The following is a 15898-nucleotide window of genomic DNA, read 5'->3' on the forward strand; positions in this document are numbered from 1 at the left end:
ACTATAACTGTGTAAATATATAAATATAATCTGATATAGTACCAGTGAGAATGAAAGTGTACCTCATATGAATATGGCTGTTAGATTATAAGAAGGTGGGAAGATTTTGTGAAGAACTCACTGGGTGAGAGTGAACTGAGATAAGAGGTACAGACCTTGATTATAAGGTCCCCCTGTTTGAGACCAAACATTATTTTTGAATTAGAAAAAGGCAAGTCCTACCTCTGGTTCTGCTTTGGCTTCCTCTTGAGGCCGGCTCACGGGGCTCACGGGCTTGACTTTCACATCCGCCTTCCCCTGCGCAGCCGTCCTGGGCCCCACCCCAGGCCTCGTGGGCGGTGACGTGCTGATAATGGGCTTTACTTGAGCCGCCGGTGTGGAGGAGCAGCGACTGTTACTCATTTCTATAACATGTGACGGTGCTATTGGTAATTCACGCAAATTACTGTTTCTCGGAGCAGTTGGCTGCATTTGCTGCATTGGTCGTTTGGTTACATTCTGAGAAGTTGTGTTCTATCATCACAAGAAGAAAGAAATTCTAATTACAACTGGAAACTTGGGAGAAGAAACATAAAAAGGCACGTTAGATTAAAATATTTCTAAAAATCATTCTAACTGAGTAAGTGACTTCTCCTTTGGGGGTCAGATACCTTCTTGTTGGTAAACAATTTTTTCCTGCATAAATGCTTCCTGCTCTACGTAGTAACATACCCTTACCACTGACAAGGACTGGGCCTGGGAAAGGTACCATACCTGCCTACAGACAGGTTCCTCTTTATGGATATTACACCAGGTGACCTACAGGATGGGGACAAACATTTTTAACAGAATCAACTGTGCAACAAAGACTCCCGCACAAGGAGTCAGCTGGGTGAATGGCACCACCACTGTCAATGGGTCCCCTAAATTGAAGGTAGAACAAAGAAAGAACGAAGCATGAAGGTAGTGCCCTAAGAAAAAGGAGAAAAATGCCCAAAGCTCTCATCGGGGAGGAGACCGGCAAGGCACGCTCACGCTGAGGACCCCTAACAGAGGCCCAGCGCCTAGAGGCGCGTGCAGATCTGCGGGACGGCTGGAGGAGGGCTGCATTCCACGGCTGCTCAGCTCAAGGCTGGGGGTGTCGTCTGCCACTGTTCTTACAAAATGAAGCCCAGGTTACAAAGCACCCTCTTTCCAGATCTAGAAATCCTTTCTTATTTCTTACATCATTTTAGTCTCAATGTTACTTTAAGAAACAAAGAGGCAGGTATGAAAAAAACTGAGATTAAAAGTAGGTAAGTGACATGCTTGAAGCTCAAGGTCAAAAGGACCAGTATTAAAGGGAAAACTCAACTATCTCACCTTACAGCCTGGAACTCTAACCCTGAGACTCTTTACGGGGTTAGTTATTTAATGGAGGATAAGACAGTAACCATGACTCGTCTTTGATTTTTAAAGCGACATGCATCTCCCAGTCTCTTTCAATGCATGACAAGTCACGTGTCTGCTGATGGTACCCCGAGAGCGTAACCTCACAAATCAAGGCTGTTCATCCCCCACGAGTAACTATAAGCTCCACGAAGGCAGGAAATGTGTCTCTCTCACTTACTGCTGTATTCCCAGGAACAAGAGTAGTGCCTGACAACAAAAGATATTCAAGAAATTCTTCCTGAATTCATTTACTTGTGCATTCATGGCCCAAGGAGATAGACAGAATCTCAGTACCAAGTAATTAACCACTGGCAAAGGTAGAATGATTATCACCCAAAACTACTTTCTGAAGTTATGCGTCAATTCCTAAGGCCATCTCGCACTACAGGAGGATCTATCTGATACACAAGGCCCCACAACATAAAAGGTGCCCCCGGAAGACAGCTGAGGACACTGGACACTTACATGCCTTAGCCCCTGGCGCTGGGGGCACTGCGTCCGACTGCTGTTTGGCTGAGGCGGCCCCGTCTGCATGTGAGGCCTGAACTGGGGCTGAGCCACAGGCATCAGGGGCGGGGGAGGAACAGAGAGGTGGTGGTGCTGGTGCTGGTGCTGGTGCGGGTGCGGCGGCGGCGGCGGCGGCGGCTGGTGCTGCGAGGGTGGCTGGAGCGGGGGCGGGAGCGGGGGCTGCTGCTGGGGCTGTGGGGGAGGCGGCAGCGGGGGGTGCAGGGGCCCCTTCCAGGCCAAAAAGAGAGAAGCAACAGTTTATCATGTATGTACTGCTCGTGTTCCAATTCAGCCATTTCCTTAAAAACCCCAACACCAGAAAGAAGCTTCAAGGGGCACTAAAATTTCATTTTAGATTTGTTGATGAAGCTGATACTATCTTCTTTTTTTTTTTTTTTTTTTTTCTCCTGGTACGCGGGCCTCTCACTGTTGTGGCCTCTCCCGTTGCAGAGCACAGGCTCCGGACGCGCGGGCTCCGCGGCCACGGCTCACGGGCCCTGCGGCCACGGCTCACGGGCCCAGCCGCTCCGCGGCACGTGGGATCTTCCCGGACCGGGGCACGATCCCCTGTCCCCTGCATCGGCAGGCGGACTCCCAACCACTGCGCCACCAGGGAAGCCCGGGATACTATCTCAAATGCAGTGATAAGCCAAAAGCTACTACCCTGCATTTTATATTTGCCCTAAATCCTTTAGATTCTGAAATGCCAGGAATTTATCCTAAGGAAATAACTCAGGGTGCGAGCGAACACCACCTCAAGGATGTCTCCTACAGCACTGTTTCTAACACCCAAGACTGAAACCAATAAACACATGCCAGAAATAGCGACAGCCATAAAACGTCAACTTGTGCAGTGTTTTCAAATGCCGTGGTGAAAGAGAACTCATCACCATGAGAAGATGGTAATAACGTGTTAACTGGGAAAAGAAACCATCATGATGAGGATGCAAGCACTAAAGAGACTGAAAGACGTGTGCACCCAAATGTTAGTGGTAACTGTTTCTAGATGGTGGGAGGACTTCATTTCCTTTTCAAATTCCTATCTGTACTTATTTCTGCAAAGCAGATGTAGTAATTATATATATTATATTATACTGTATTATATATATATTTATATATATACACACACACACACATTTATATATATTTTGGTTGTGTGGAGCAGCTTGTGGGATCTTAGTTCCCCGACAAGGGATTGAACCCGCACCCTCGGCAGTGAAATCACAGAGTCCTAATCACTGGACCGCCAGGAAATTCCCAAATTATATTTTTTTAATAAAAAGAAAAAAACATTTTATCCTACTGTAACACCTTCTATAATAACCATTTTCCTGTTCTTACTTTAGGTACATATTCTACGTGTTTCTAAATAATCGGTTCAAGCACATCACCATTACATATCTGAACAGGAAACTTAAAACACAAGAAAAAACATACTGGGTAAGAGAGGTATCAGACTCAAGGCAGCTGATGAAACATAAAACACCAGCAGAGGGCACTCAAATCTCTCAAATAATGAGGGTGCAGCAACCCTTTTTCTTCCCCACTACATATTGCAGGAACATAATTTGACAAAGAACCTTATTTCCTGTTAACCTTTTAAGAATCTTGCAATGATAAGCAAAGGTATTATCAAAACATGCCCTAATTTCATTAGCAGTGTATAGTATATCCTTTACAAAAGCTTACTACTGAATTTTTTCATTTCCCAAAAAATGACAATCACTTTCTCCATTTCTCCTATGATTAAGGAGATAAGCAATATTGTTAAGGAAGTTGTCTTTAATAAAGAGCACATAATTTAAGTTTAACACCCTTGTTCTTTAAATAATCTCCACATCTCGGCAGACTAGAATAAAAATGCGAAAGGTTTTAACTTGAATTCTGAAACACAAAACCAGGCCCTGACGCCTACCTGAAGGTTAGGCTGTGTGTGGGCGGGCAGGAAGGGCTGTCCTGGGCCGGGCAGGAAGGGCTGCCGAGGAGGGATGAAGGGCCGTGCTGCTGCCGACCCTGGCTGGCTGAAGTGCAGAATCCCCACCGGCCCTGGTGGCTGCAGGGCTGGCCTCACGGGCCTCTCTCTGGGGAACACAGGCTGCTGTCCTTGCTGATTAAACGCTGGTCCAGGCTGGGTGAACGGTAAGGGACTGGGAGTGGGCACAGGGTGACCACTGCTAAGAAGCGTGGGAGGAGGTGGCGGGGGAGGGGGACTTCGCTGTTCCAGAAAGAGATGGCTCGGGAACCTTGGTTCACCTGAAACGGAATGGCGTTGCAACGTTATTGCCCTCTGGTCACACAGAACACACACTTCACAGAAATCAGTTTTACGTACTGTCTTACTATGGACGAAAATTACAAGAGGTGGCTGGGTGTGAATGTCTGAAAAGAATTCTACATTTTGCCTCTTATTTCTAGATTGCTTCGTTAGTCATTATATAGATAGAAAGATATAGATAGATAGATAGATGACTTCCTCCTTTGTATGAGATTTTCACATTTCAGATACCAATACTGTCCAATTTTAGCATCTGAAATGACACAGGCAGAAGGGCTACAGGACAAAAATCTGACACTCTTAACAAAATCTCCTAGGGGAGCTAAATACCATTTAAAACATAAGCATGTTCAGGCACGTCACCCCACGCGGCTTTGCTCTGTTACTCTGCGCCATCCTTTACCTCCTAAGAAGAAAGGGTCTCGCTCCTGGGGAGGCGGCGGGGCCCTCCACTGGTCCTGAAGAGGAAGCCGCGGGGGCTGGCTGAAACTGTTGGGAACAGGTCCAGGTGTGTGCTGTGGGAACTCTGGAGGGCCCTACAGCACAGCAGGAAAATAGGGTGGAAGGCGGGAAAATAAAACGGTAGTTTTCAGAAAGGTGTACATGTTTTAAGTTTTCCTCTGCAAACGTCAAGGAACTTATCTCCTGAAGCCGCCACCCCCGTGTATACACACACACACACACACACACACACACACACACACACACACACACACACACACCCTCATGTTATAAAATAGGTGATTCTGCCATAATGAAACAGTCAAATGTCAAAATGCAGCATCTAAAAATTATTCAATGTTTTAACAGCACTACAAAACCAAAAGAATATTATTTTGAAGCTTACTGAAATCCATGCAATTACTGAGCTTCCTGCCCATTAATCCAAAAGACTAAGTGTCTACTTTCAGTGTTCCTGACACTCATCTTCTCAAATATGCTATTCTTCGCTACCTTTTCCACACAACCATAAGCCACAGCTATGAAGCTGCTTTATTTCAACAGAAGAAAAACAAACTGAATGTGTACCATAACAAAAATCAGCAATCTCTGACGAAACAGAAAAATGTGAAATGTTTAAGAAACCACATTACTACAAAAGAAATAATACAGTCAGATTCCACTGGCTAAAAATTCTGAACTCTTAAAACAGATTACCATTTTTCAATAACCGCAGGTTACCAGTAGAACTCTACAAAGACAAATTAAAATTACTTCACTTTTTAGCCAATATTTTATAATAACTTTAAATGGAGTATAATCTATAAAAATTTTGAATCACTATGTTGTACACCTGTAACTAATATTGTAAATCAACTATATCTCAATTTTGAAAAATTACTTCATTTTTCAGTTGGCCTTTCAAGCACTTACGGAGATTCTTTTAAAACACATTTACTTAAGAAAGCCTCACAACTTTTTTTTCACTTCTTCATCCAGAAATTCATTGATTATACATACTGTATCATCAAAATAATATTCATTTAATAACACCTCATTCTTTGAAGTATTTCTCAACTTTCAAAAACCACACTTCTTTCTCATAAACTTAAAATTCTAATGACTTTTCTGTCATTTTATTACGAATCAGCTGTTCTTTCTAAATGTGACATCATATTATAACACTGAAAATGCTTTTGCAAACTACATTTGCCTTCCTTCTCTCTTTAAAGGTCTGCTCTATCTATAGTGTTGTAAGAATGCAAAAGGAACACAATAAACACCACAAACCCATATGACCACTGGCTATATAACATTCACGAAATTAGATTTACACACAAATATTACATCTTCATAAAAACACATGGTACTGAAACATACGGATCAGAAAGTTGCAAAGCTTAAATTCTTGTAGTCTGTGTCTATCAGTTTAGATGAAATCCAGGGTATTCTCACCTCACCAATGTTTGACATATGACATTAGGAAACATCACTTCTCACTCTAGATAAAGGCATCAATTAAGATACAACTGAAGCAAACAACATCAGAGAAATGTTGGATTTATAACTGAGAATACATACTGTATATACTCATACTAAACCATAAAGCGTTTTACCCCTAATAAATATATATATTTTATTACAATGTTTGAGACTTTACTAATATGATGCTTTGATATGGATATTCTTCAATATTTACTATTTTTTACTATGGTAATAATACGCTAGAAAAACACATTTCTAATAGCATCGGATATCCTACATTGGTACTGATTACATCAGCACTAGGAGTTTCAATGGACTTGCCTTCTGTCTTCCACTGCCGCGTTCTTTCCTCGTTTTAAATCTACTCTTGGGCTTCCCTGATGGCGCAGTGGTTGAGAGTCCGCCTGCCAATGCAGGGGACACGGGTTTGTGCCCTGGTCCGGGAGGGTCCCAAGTGCCGTGGAGCGGCTGGGCCCGTGAGCCATGGCTGCTGCGCCTGCGCGTCCGGAGCCTGCGCTCCACAACTGGAGATGCCACAGCAGTGAGAGGCCCACGTACCGCAAAAACAAAAAACAAAAACCAAAAAACTACTCTTATTTTTGTGTGAAGCCGATGAAATACGTGGTGTGCATTTGCATGGATATTTTGCCAGGTAATTTTAAAAGAACATTTATTAATAAAGTTATTTCTTTATAAAATATAGCATTAGTATCCTGTGTATAGTTTTACAGGCCTTTTCCCTCATGTATACATGTATCTCAAAACCTTCTGGATGGGCTTCCCTGGTGGCGCAGTGGTTGGGAGTCTGCCTGCCGATGCAGGGGACATGGGTTCGTGCCCCGGTGCGGGAGGATCCCACGTGCCGCGGAGCGGCCGGGCCCGTGGGCCGTGGCCGCTGGGCCTGCGCGTCTGGAGCCTGTGCTCTGTGGCAGAAGAGGCCACAGCGGTGAGAGGCCCGAGTACCGCAAAAAAAAAAAAAAAAACCTTCTGGATGATAACAAATTAGCAATCAAGGTCCAGTCATTTTGTTGTTGTTGCTGGCCACGCCACGTGGGATCTTAGTTCCCTGACCAGGGAGCGAACCCACGCCCCCCTGCAGTGGAAGCGCGGATTCTCAACCACTGGACTGCCAGGAAAGTCCCCAGTCTTTTTTTTTAATGTTTAAACCATTTTTCTTGGAGTGGCCCAGAAAATAAAATTTACAATTGTCTGCCCTCTGGCTTGTGGCAAGGTTTGACTGGTCACGCTGCCTCCAATCCATGCAATTTGACTACATAAATTAGCAACGTTCACCTAAGTAAAACCCGGTTTCAGCTACACGGCTTGTTTCCTTAAACTAATTTGATGTATGCCTGACTGTCCCTGTTCTGGAAGGGGGAACACCAAGAAGGAGTTTCAAACAGATAAATACAGAAGGGCCAGATAAGATTCATTAACACCACCAAAGCCTAAAACAAATCTAGGGGATGTAAAAGGTAAAGGAAATCACTGAAATTTAAAATCTTTTAAAAATGAAATGTATGTATTTTTCATGGGGCTTTAGTTTACAAATAGTAAAATATTAACACCTACTTGAAGACAGAAAACATTTAAAGTGTATTAAGAAATGATAGCTCTCTTCAAATACCTGAGCTGTGATCACTTACAAGCAGATGTGTGTTAGCCTGCATCAGATCAGTAGGGCAGGCTTTGTCTGGATACGGGTTTGGTGGGGTAGATCCCAGCCAGGGAGCGAACGGCACCACGAAGCCTCAGAATGCCCCCTGGATATGGAAGTGCCCCACAGCAGGGGGACTGCTGCACCAGGAACGGGGCCTGCACCTCAGGCCCGTCCATGTTCTGAGAATCAGGCGGCAAGCTGAAAGACCGAGCTGTGAACCTGGGCCGGCGCTGGAGCAACCAGCAACCTGCAGGTCCATGTGCTGAGCTGGGCACGGGGTGGCATCAGGACGGCTCCAGGCAGGACAGGGAGACCTGGGGGATGACGGCTTGGTGCAACGCAGGGGCTGGGACTCGGTGGGTGCTTATTTGGTGTAGTCACCTGGATTCAGTGTCAATTCTCTTGCTTCTCTGGCTGGTCCGACAGCCCTGGGGGAGCTTGGTGAGACGCAGGACCCGTTTAAGAAGCCAGGCCGGAGCCTGAACCACAGCTCAGGTCCGGGCCCCGTCGACCAGCGCGGGAGACAATCCCTTCTACTCACACGGATCCTCAGCCTGTGTGTGAGCAAGCCGTGCTGCCGACACGCTCCCACCGTACAGCAGATAACGACCGCAGCGACTGGCACAGGATTCACACAGGTAGCCTGGTGAAGCCGCGTGAGCCTCTGCTTCACGGTAAGAAATAATGAGGACCCAGGCGCGACGGCAGCAGCTTCCCCCACCTGTGGCTCACAGACTGCCCGCCAGGCCCTGTGCGGAGCCCCTGACCACCTGAGCTCATGAACGCACAGCACAGTGACATCGGGGGGGTGTGTCCTACTTCCAATACCCAAGAAAAACAAGTTAAAAGGAGGTAGGGGAAATTTCATCTCATATGGTATAAATCTTGTCAAAATGACTAAATTTGGGGATTTTAAAAACCATACTTTCCCGACTTAGATATGAAAATGATCATCTAGAACATGAATTCTGGAAACCATCATATCCTATACAAACTTCCATATACTACTGATTTCTTCAGGAAATGTTCACTCTATACTTCTGTTTCAGCCAAAATGTGAGCCCTCGTTATACAAACTTCATTTTCTCCCGTCCCTCCTTCACTCTCTCACTGACCCATCTGTCCTGCAACCACACTGTTTTAGGAGACCCTGCAGGCACGTGGGTCCCAGCACCCCACTTCTCTACAGGCTGCTGAGTTACTGCTGGGTAATATTCTCCATAAGCTGAATCAGACTCACTCTACGTTTCTATTTACTCTTTTTTTAAAAAAATTTAATTTATTTACTTTTGGCTGTGTTGGGTCTTCATTTGCTGCACGCGGGCTTTCTCTGGGGGCTACTCTTCATTGCGTTGTGCGGGCCTCTCATTGTGGTGGCTTCTCCTGTTGCAGAGCACAGGCTCTAGGCTCGCGGGCTTCAGCAGTTGTGGCGCACGGGCTCAGCAGTTGTGGCTCGCGGGCTCTAGAGTGCAGGCTCAGTAGTTCTGGCTCACAGGCCCAGCCACTCCACGGCATGTGGGATCTTCCCGGACCGCGGCACAAACCCGTGTCCCCTGCATCGGCAGGCGGACTCTCAACCGCTGCGCCACCAGGGAAGCCGAGTCTCTATTTACTCTTAACGGGCCCAGCAATGTCCCTTACAGTTTCCCTTCCTCCTGGTCAACCCTCCCACTGCCCAGGACATTCTCCCTTCTCTGAGCATCTTCTAGTCCCTCAGCCTCCTGACCTGCCCTCTCTCACCCTCTCATCTACCAGGTAAGATGCTTCTTACCCACCCCCCGTCAGGTGTCCCCCACCACCCCCCGTGGGGCCAACAGTGCTCTCTGCGTTCTCGCTTCCTTTCTGCCCCCTCCGCTTTCATTCAGCTACAACTACAGAGAATTTTCTGGCATGAATCATGTGTTTGTTGCTAATTTTTAGCAGCAGTCTATTTGTTAAAAATTTTAATTCTCATTCTATTACTGCATTTGGTCAGACTTTTCACTTAAAAAATAGAACCAGTATGCTGAATTATAACAGCAGTTGAAAGTATTACGCTACTGATTTGCTGACAAGCTTTCAATCTGAACTACAGTCAGCACACTTCAGGACTCATAAACGCATTAGCTGTATCAGTCACCACTATGCTAATGAGTTGACAAAAAAGGACAGACACAGGGACACGTGTCAGAAAGGAGGACGGGAAGAGTAAAATGCATTTTCTGAGAAAGAGGAAAAGTCCTCTGGGGCTGTTTCCACTCAGCCCTTCAGTACTGTGTTGTCTGAATGGCTAGAAAGCAGCATCACTCGTTGTGGGAACTTCTACTAACTTACAAATGTTTCGCCGATTCCCATAAGGGGTAAAGCAATAACCTCTGTTGTTCAGAACCACTGTAATCACAGGCCCCAGTCCAGCACTGCTCCTGCACCCCAGCTCGGCCCACTTCCACTTCCGTCCGGTGTGGGTGACTGCAGGACACGTGGGGTTTTGCACAGTGTTGACACCGGCTCTGCCAATACCCAGAAGGCAGAACTCAGCCCCGTAAGAATGACTCCGGAACTGCTCCTTCACTCAGCTTCATGGAAGCCAGGGAGTGACAGACTCTCTCTGTCTTACTTCCCTGATTCAGCTCACAGGTAGAAGAAGCCTGGAAAAGCTTCCTGACTTTTCTGTCTTGACTAATAAACACCGCTTTCTTCCTTATCTAACACGTGAAGCCCTGGTATTTATTACCACTTTCCTTAGCAGGCTCACATCATGCTGGGAAAATACTCGGTTTCTCCTGACATATGTAGCTATTTGTAAATTCCATGAGTGCATTTTAGTGCCACAAGCCTCACCCTCTGCTGATGAAGCTCTGACAGGCACTGGTCACGTGGCTGCTGCAACAGGGCTCTTTATAACCTTCTTTTCCTCCTTCCATTAGACAGTTAATTTCAAGTCCTCCCAAAGATAGGTTTTCTCATTACAGATAAGGCAAAATGTATGGAAAAGTAGACTAGCTTCCCTCCACTGTAAGTAGAAAGTCTGCTAAATCTTGATTTTTTTCCCTTGCCACAGGCTGAGATCAGGGCAAGTGTTCGCCCCTTAGCCCCTTCATCCTTTTCTAAAAGGAAGCAGGGGGCTTCCCTAGTGGCACAGTGGTTAGGAATTCGCCTGCCAATGCAGGGGACACCGGTTCAAGCCCTGGTCCAGGAATATCCCACATGCCACGGAGCAACTAAGTCCGTGCGCCGCAACTACTGAGCCTGTGCTCTAGAGCCCGCAAGCCACAACTACTGAGCCCGCGAGCCACAACTATGGTGCCCACGAGCCACATCTACTTAGCCTGCACACCTAGAACCTGTGCTCCGCAACAACAGAAGCCACCGCAACAAGAAGCCCACGCACCGCAACGAAGAGCAGCTCCCGCTCACCGCAACTAGAGAAAGCCCGCGCGCAGCAACAAAGACCCAATGCAGCCAAATATAAATTAATTTTTTTTAAAAGTTAAAAAAAAAAAAATGAAGTAGTCACTGAGTTACAAGAATAAACTCAAAGAGAGACTGATAATTTCAAGCTGCCTGAGAACTAGGTACATTACTTCCTGGGTCTTTCAGATTTCCTGGGAGATTATACTGAATATTCCTAACTTCTAAAGACATTTTTGGGTATTAAACTGAAAATACACTGGGATCATAAAGCTTGCCCCCTCGGAACTTCAATACTGTGACTTTCATCTCCTCCCCAAGCCTTCTTCCCTCTCACTAATCATCCATGTGCTAACTGCATATACACAGGCATCCAAGTGTTAGCAATACAGAACAAAGCCCCGGAATTCTTTTTCCATCAGTAATATTGAACTAGAACTTTATTCTTACTTCCAAGTGACCCCCTATTATACAATATATAGTATATTATACTGATATTATTATTACTACAATTAATAAATACATCAGCTTCAGGCCATTAACGTGTTTCCTTGGAAGGTGAAAGAGAAATCAGCACAGATCCCCTTGCTGTGCTCTCATTCTGAGTTCAAACCGGAAAGCCTTCACAGAACGGGTATTACCAAGTCCTGGTAATTTTACCCCCTAAATCTCCCTCAAGTCCACCCCCGCCTCTCTCTACCCTTCACCCACAGAGCCACGAGGGCCGAGACCACGACTGTTTCATTCACCAGCGCACTTCCACGCTCGGCACGGAGCTTGGCACAAAGAGGCCCATAACACGTAAGGGATGGGTGAACTGGCCTGACTCTAAGGCGAGGGGAGCCCGGCCCCACATCTGCTGGAGAATGCCACAGCACGCCCGGCAACCGGCTGCCCAGGAAGCACGCGGTCAGGGAACGGCTGACAGCCTCAGGAAGCAAGCAGAGGAGGGCGGACCGCGCTGGCCAAGGCGCCGGCGACCAGCCCCGAGGCTCACGAGCCGAGCGGACCCGGAGCACAGACAGGGCAGCAGAACCAGAGAGCGGCCAAGGCCAACAGACCCTGACTCTCCAACCTAACTGTGGGAGAGGATTTGCTGTGACGTGTCCTGTAATGACGTAATATAATGAGAGAGGAAAGGTGACGTGAACCTGGAGACTCTCGTCCTCACCCTATGACCACGTCCCTCATTTTAGAGAAGAGGGTTGCTCCCTGAAGAATGAAACTGAGGTGGATAGTGGGTGGGGTGCACTTCCAGGGCTGCTGTTAAGGAACACAGCCCAGGCCAGCGTCCCCCCCACCTTGCCTGTAGATCCAGCTGAAGAACCACGCACCTGTAACTGTAAGATGAACGGAGCCAATACGGCCTCACGACCAAGTTCCCGGCAGACGGCGTGTGAGCAGAAGTGATGTGGGCTGGCGCCAGGCCCGCTCGGTGAAAGACAGCCTCCCGTGAATAATCTGCCCTCTGTCCTCACCTGCCAGAGGGTGCAGAGAGAGGTCCCTGGGGGCCAGAGGAAGGTGCCCAGAGGGTGGCCTGAGTGAGGAACAGGCACCCCGGTGGCGCCGTGCAGTCAGTCCACTCTGGCTGATACTCCCACGCTGGACGCTCCGGGGCCATCGCCGAGTCCCCTTCACCGGGCCAGCACCACATGCCCCAGGTGCTGCAAACGCCATCCTTCGCCAAGGACCGCCTGACACGGCCACGCACTCGGCCCTCTGTCCCCGGGTGGACAACTTATGCTCCAGAGCCCTACCCTCTGGGGGTCAGGCCAGGGCTGGGGACTCTTAGCGGAAAACTCATCTGACCCTGGGGGCTCCCCCTCCTTCCTATCCTGCATCCCCTGTGCCCTTACACAGTCCCGGGCCCCCCAAATGCCCCTCCCAGGCCCTGCTGCTGCCAATTCTGCAGAGAGCCCCTCTGCTATCTCCCTCAGTCTTGCCAACAGCCCTATGAGGGAGCTATTGGGGTCACAGAAATCTTTTGAGCACTGAAATCACCTGCACAAAGCACAGGTCACCTATGTCCAGAGCACGGACACACAGCCACCATGCTATCTACTGCCTGCTGTGAACAGCAAACGGCAGGGACTTACTCTCACATCCCCTTACCTGTCTCAGTTCCTTACAATCACGTATGTATACGTAATTGCATGAGAGTGTGTGTGCGCTTTAGAGTTAAGAAAACCAGCTAAATACTAAATCCAGTCAAGTCAGACAGCCATGGACATTCCAGGCTGGCCTGAATGGCTAATACAAATGAGCAGTTCTTATCTGATCAACCTGAGAGACTGATAAAGGAGGGAGGACCAGAGATGCTATCGACAGCTTAGAAAGAAACAGCTGACTCAAGCTGAGTAAACAAGGAAATTTCTGGCTTTGGATGGAAGGTGGCTCAATAGAATAAGAATGGAAAAAGAGGGGTTTTGTGGGCTTAACCTTGAAACTAAGTGACACTAGCAAGGTGTGGGAACCTGGGACAGCCAGGTGGAAGGCAGCGGGTGCCAGCTAAGATCACGGCTGCTGACCCGCAGACCCCCGGGACGCTGAAGGCCACCCTGAGGTGTACAAACGAGGGAGGCAGACACTGGCAGAGACAGCTTTACTGATAAATGCAGCGCATCCATCGAGGAACAAGCCCATTTCCAAGAGGGCAACCGCCTACGTTAAGAGGATTAGAAAGAAGAGGGCAGATAATACAAGATATTATTCCGAAAGAAAGACAATGGCTGATACATGAAATAAACCACAGTGACAACGGCTACTTCTCTGGTGATGTCAGACCGTGTCGGACACTAGGGAGAAACCATCTGGGAAGAGAAGCGGGCCGGCCCCTAGTTGCCTCCGTCTGCCTCAATGGATAACAGAACTTGAGCACCTGAATATGTAAACAAACTGAAAATTTTTCAGCTTTAAGGTCCTAGAAGCTGCTTACTGACTGTTATCAGTACTGGCTTTATGAAATAAAAATTTAACAAATAGTAGGTATCATTAAGCTCACCATACCATTTTTCCTGTTTTCTGTTCTGTTTTGAACACAGATGTCACTTTCTTTTTCTCAACTTACACAACTTAAACTCTGACCACAAGTTTTAGCCCCACGGAAAAGACTCCCCATTGCTTACCTAGAACAAATTCTCACCTCTTCCTTGGTAACAGAAGGACAACACTGTATGCAGCGAGAAGCCCACCAACCCCGCCTGTGACGAGGCGAGCCGGCACAGTTGCACAGGGCCTCCGGGAAAGCTCACTAGGGGCTGCCTGACCCTCCTCCTCTTTCAGCCTGTAACTTGGGTAGGGCAAAAAACCGGATCTCTGACAACACCACAGAACTGCTATACCCACCCAGAAGAACTTTCTTTCTTATGCAAAAAATATGAGACTCAGCTTGTTAAGTCACTGTTAACTGAGTTTTCCGTTACCTGCAGCCTCATTCGCATCCTGACTGATAAACTAAGAAACCAAGTTTCTTTCATAAATACAGTGCCAAGAATCAGGCAGAACCAGTAACTTTTCCTTTAAGGGATGAAGAAACTCAGGTTTACAGAGTTAAACAATTATCCAAAGTTACACTGACTTGTGGTTTGTAAACGCTCTTTCGCCCCTCGTGCACTGCTTCCACTGCGGCCAACCTGTCCTCAGATCATGCTGAATATAACCGTCGTTCCCGAGTCTGGCGTTCACTACCTAAATTCTCTTGACGCGATCATTCATGTGATAGCATCTGCCATTTCACAAGTAGAAAGGATAATAAATGACCAACTCTCTCTAGAAAATGAAGAATTATTTTAAGACTGTTACTGAGCTGTAACTACCTCACTTAACAGAACTTTTATGACTACCGTAATTTTGCCTTTTGAAAGAAAAAGCTACCATAATCCTTTCAAATAACTGCTGTTTTGCTTCTCTTTATATCCCTTTTTAAAGTCCAAGGTAAGAAATTATCATTCTCCCACATGTAATTCTTATACAAATTGTACTTTCTCTTTTGCATCTCTTGTTAATTATGTGATGTTATCTATGTTAATCCCATTCAGGAAGAACTGATATAACTTCAGTTACAAAAACAGGAAGATGAAAACTCTGCATAAACTGCTTAGCACAGAGTTAATCATACAATGCAAAGAATAAAGAGGCTCTAACAGCTATTATGTGACTTATCAGCTTCCCTGAAAGGGTCAGTTGGTATATTTTAATAACACTAATTGAATACCTTAACAATGTCATTGGAACTTCATGAATCTTTCAATAAATTACAGCCTCCGCTACAACATGTTTTCATTTATTAATCTCACTTAAAATGCAAAGAACTATATAAGAAACCAATAGACACTTGAATGCCTCTCAGTTAATTCTGATTCAATGATGGGTTAAGTGCAAAGAATCAAGACCACTAGTGACCCCCCACGTAATTAGAATTATAGCCCGTTGTCACAATGTTAATCCTCTTATTTCAGTATTTTCCACAGATTTTTTTTCTTTCAGGTTATGCCTTGTTTAAATACCTACATTCATCTTCCTAGAAGGTACTCGTGTATTTGCAGATGCATTCTTAACATTCTGAAGCACCATATACCCAGCAGCAAGTGCTAGGTTTCACACTGGAGGTGGTGGGGGGAGGAGGAGGAGGACACCGCATGAACTTAAATACGCTAGGGTATTTAAGGTTACTGGTTCAAGTGGTGAAGCTAGAGCAGGCACTGCAAGTTAGAACACTGTTACTTTAGTAC

General features: G+C 46.4%; 1 protein-coding gene across 9 annotated transcripts in view; it reads right to left on the reverse strand.

The window, feature by feature from the left end:
- RBM33 (RNA binding motif protein 33) overlaps positions 1 to 15898 on the reverse strand; it is a 115595-nt gene that overhangs the window by 32723 nt on the left and 66974 nt on the right. For 7 of the 9 annotated variants that reach the window (XM_059073810.2, XM_067041755.1, XM_059073815.2 and 4 more), the window contains 4 exons: positions 4596 to 4728; positions 3833 to 4170; positions 1876 to 2145; positions 223 to 513 (listed from right to left, as the gene is read on the reverse strand). In XM_059073810.2, the coding sequence (XP_058929793.1) occupies positions 223 to 513; positions 1876 to 2145; positions 3833 to 4170; positions 4596 to 4728 (1032 nt within the window). The remainder of the gene's footprint in view (positions 1 to 222; positions 514 to 1875; positions 2146 to 3832; positions 4171 to 4595; positions 4729 to 15898) is intronic. The other 2 variants (XM_067041754.1, XM_059073812.2) reach the window with 1 other exon arrangement.

This window comes from Kogia breviceps, chromosome 9, assembly GCF_026419965.1.
Source record: "Kogia breviceps isolate mKogBre1 chromosome 9, mKogBre1 haplotype 1, whole genome shotgun sequence".
Taxonomy (NCBI): domain Eukaryota; kingdom Metazoa; phylum Chordata; class Mammalia; order Artiodactyla; family Physeteridae; genus Kogia; species Kogia breviceps.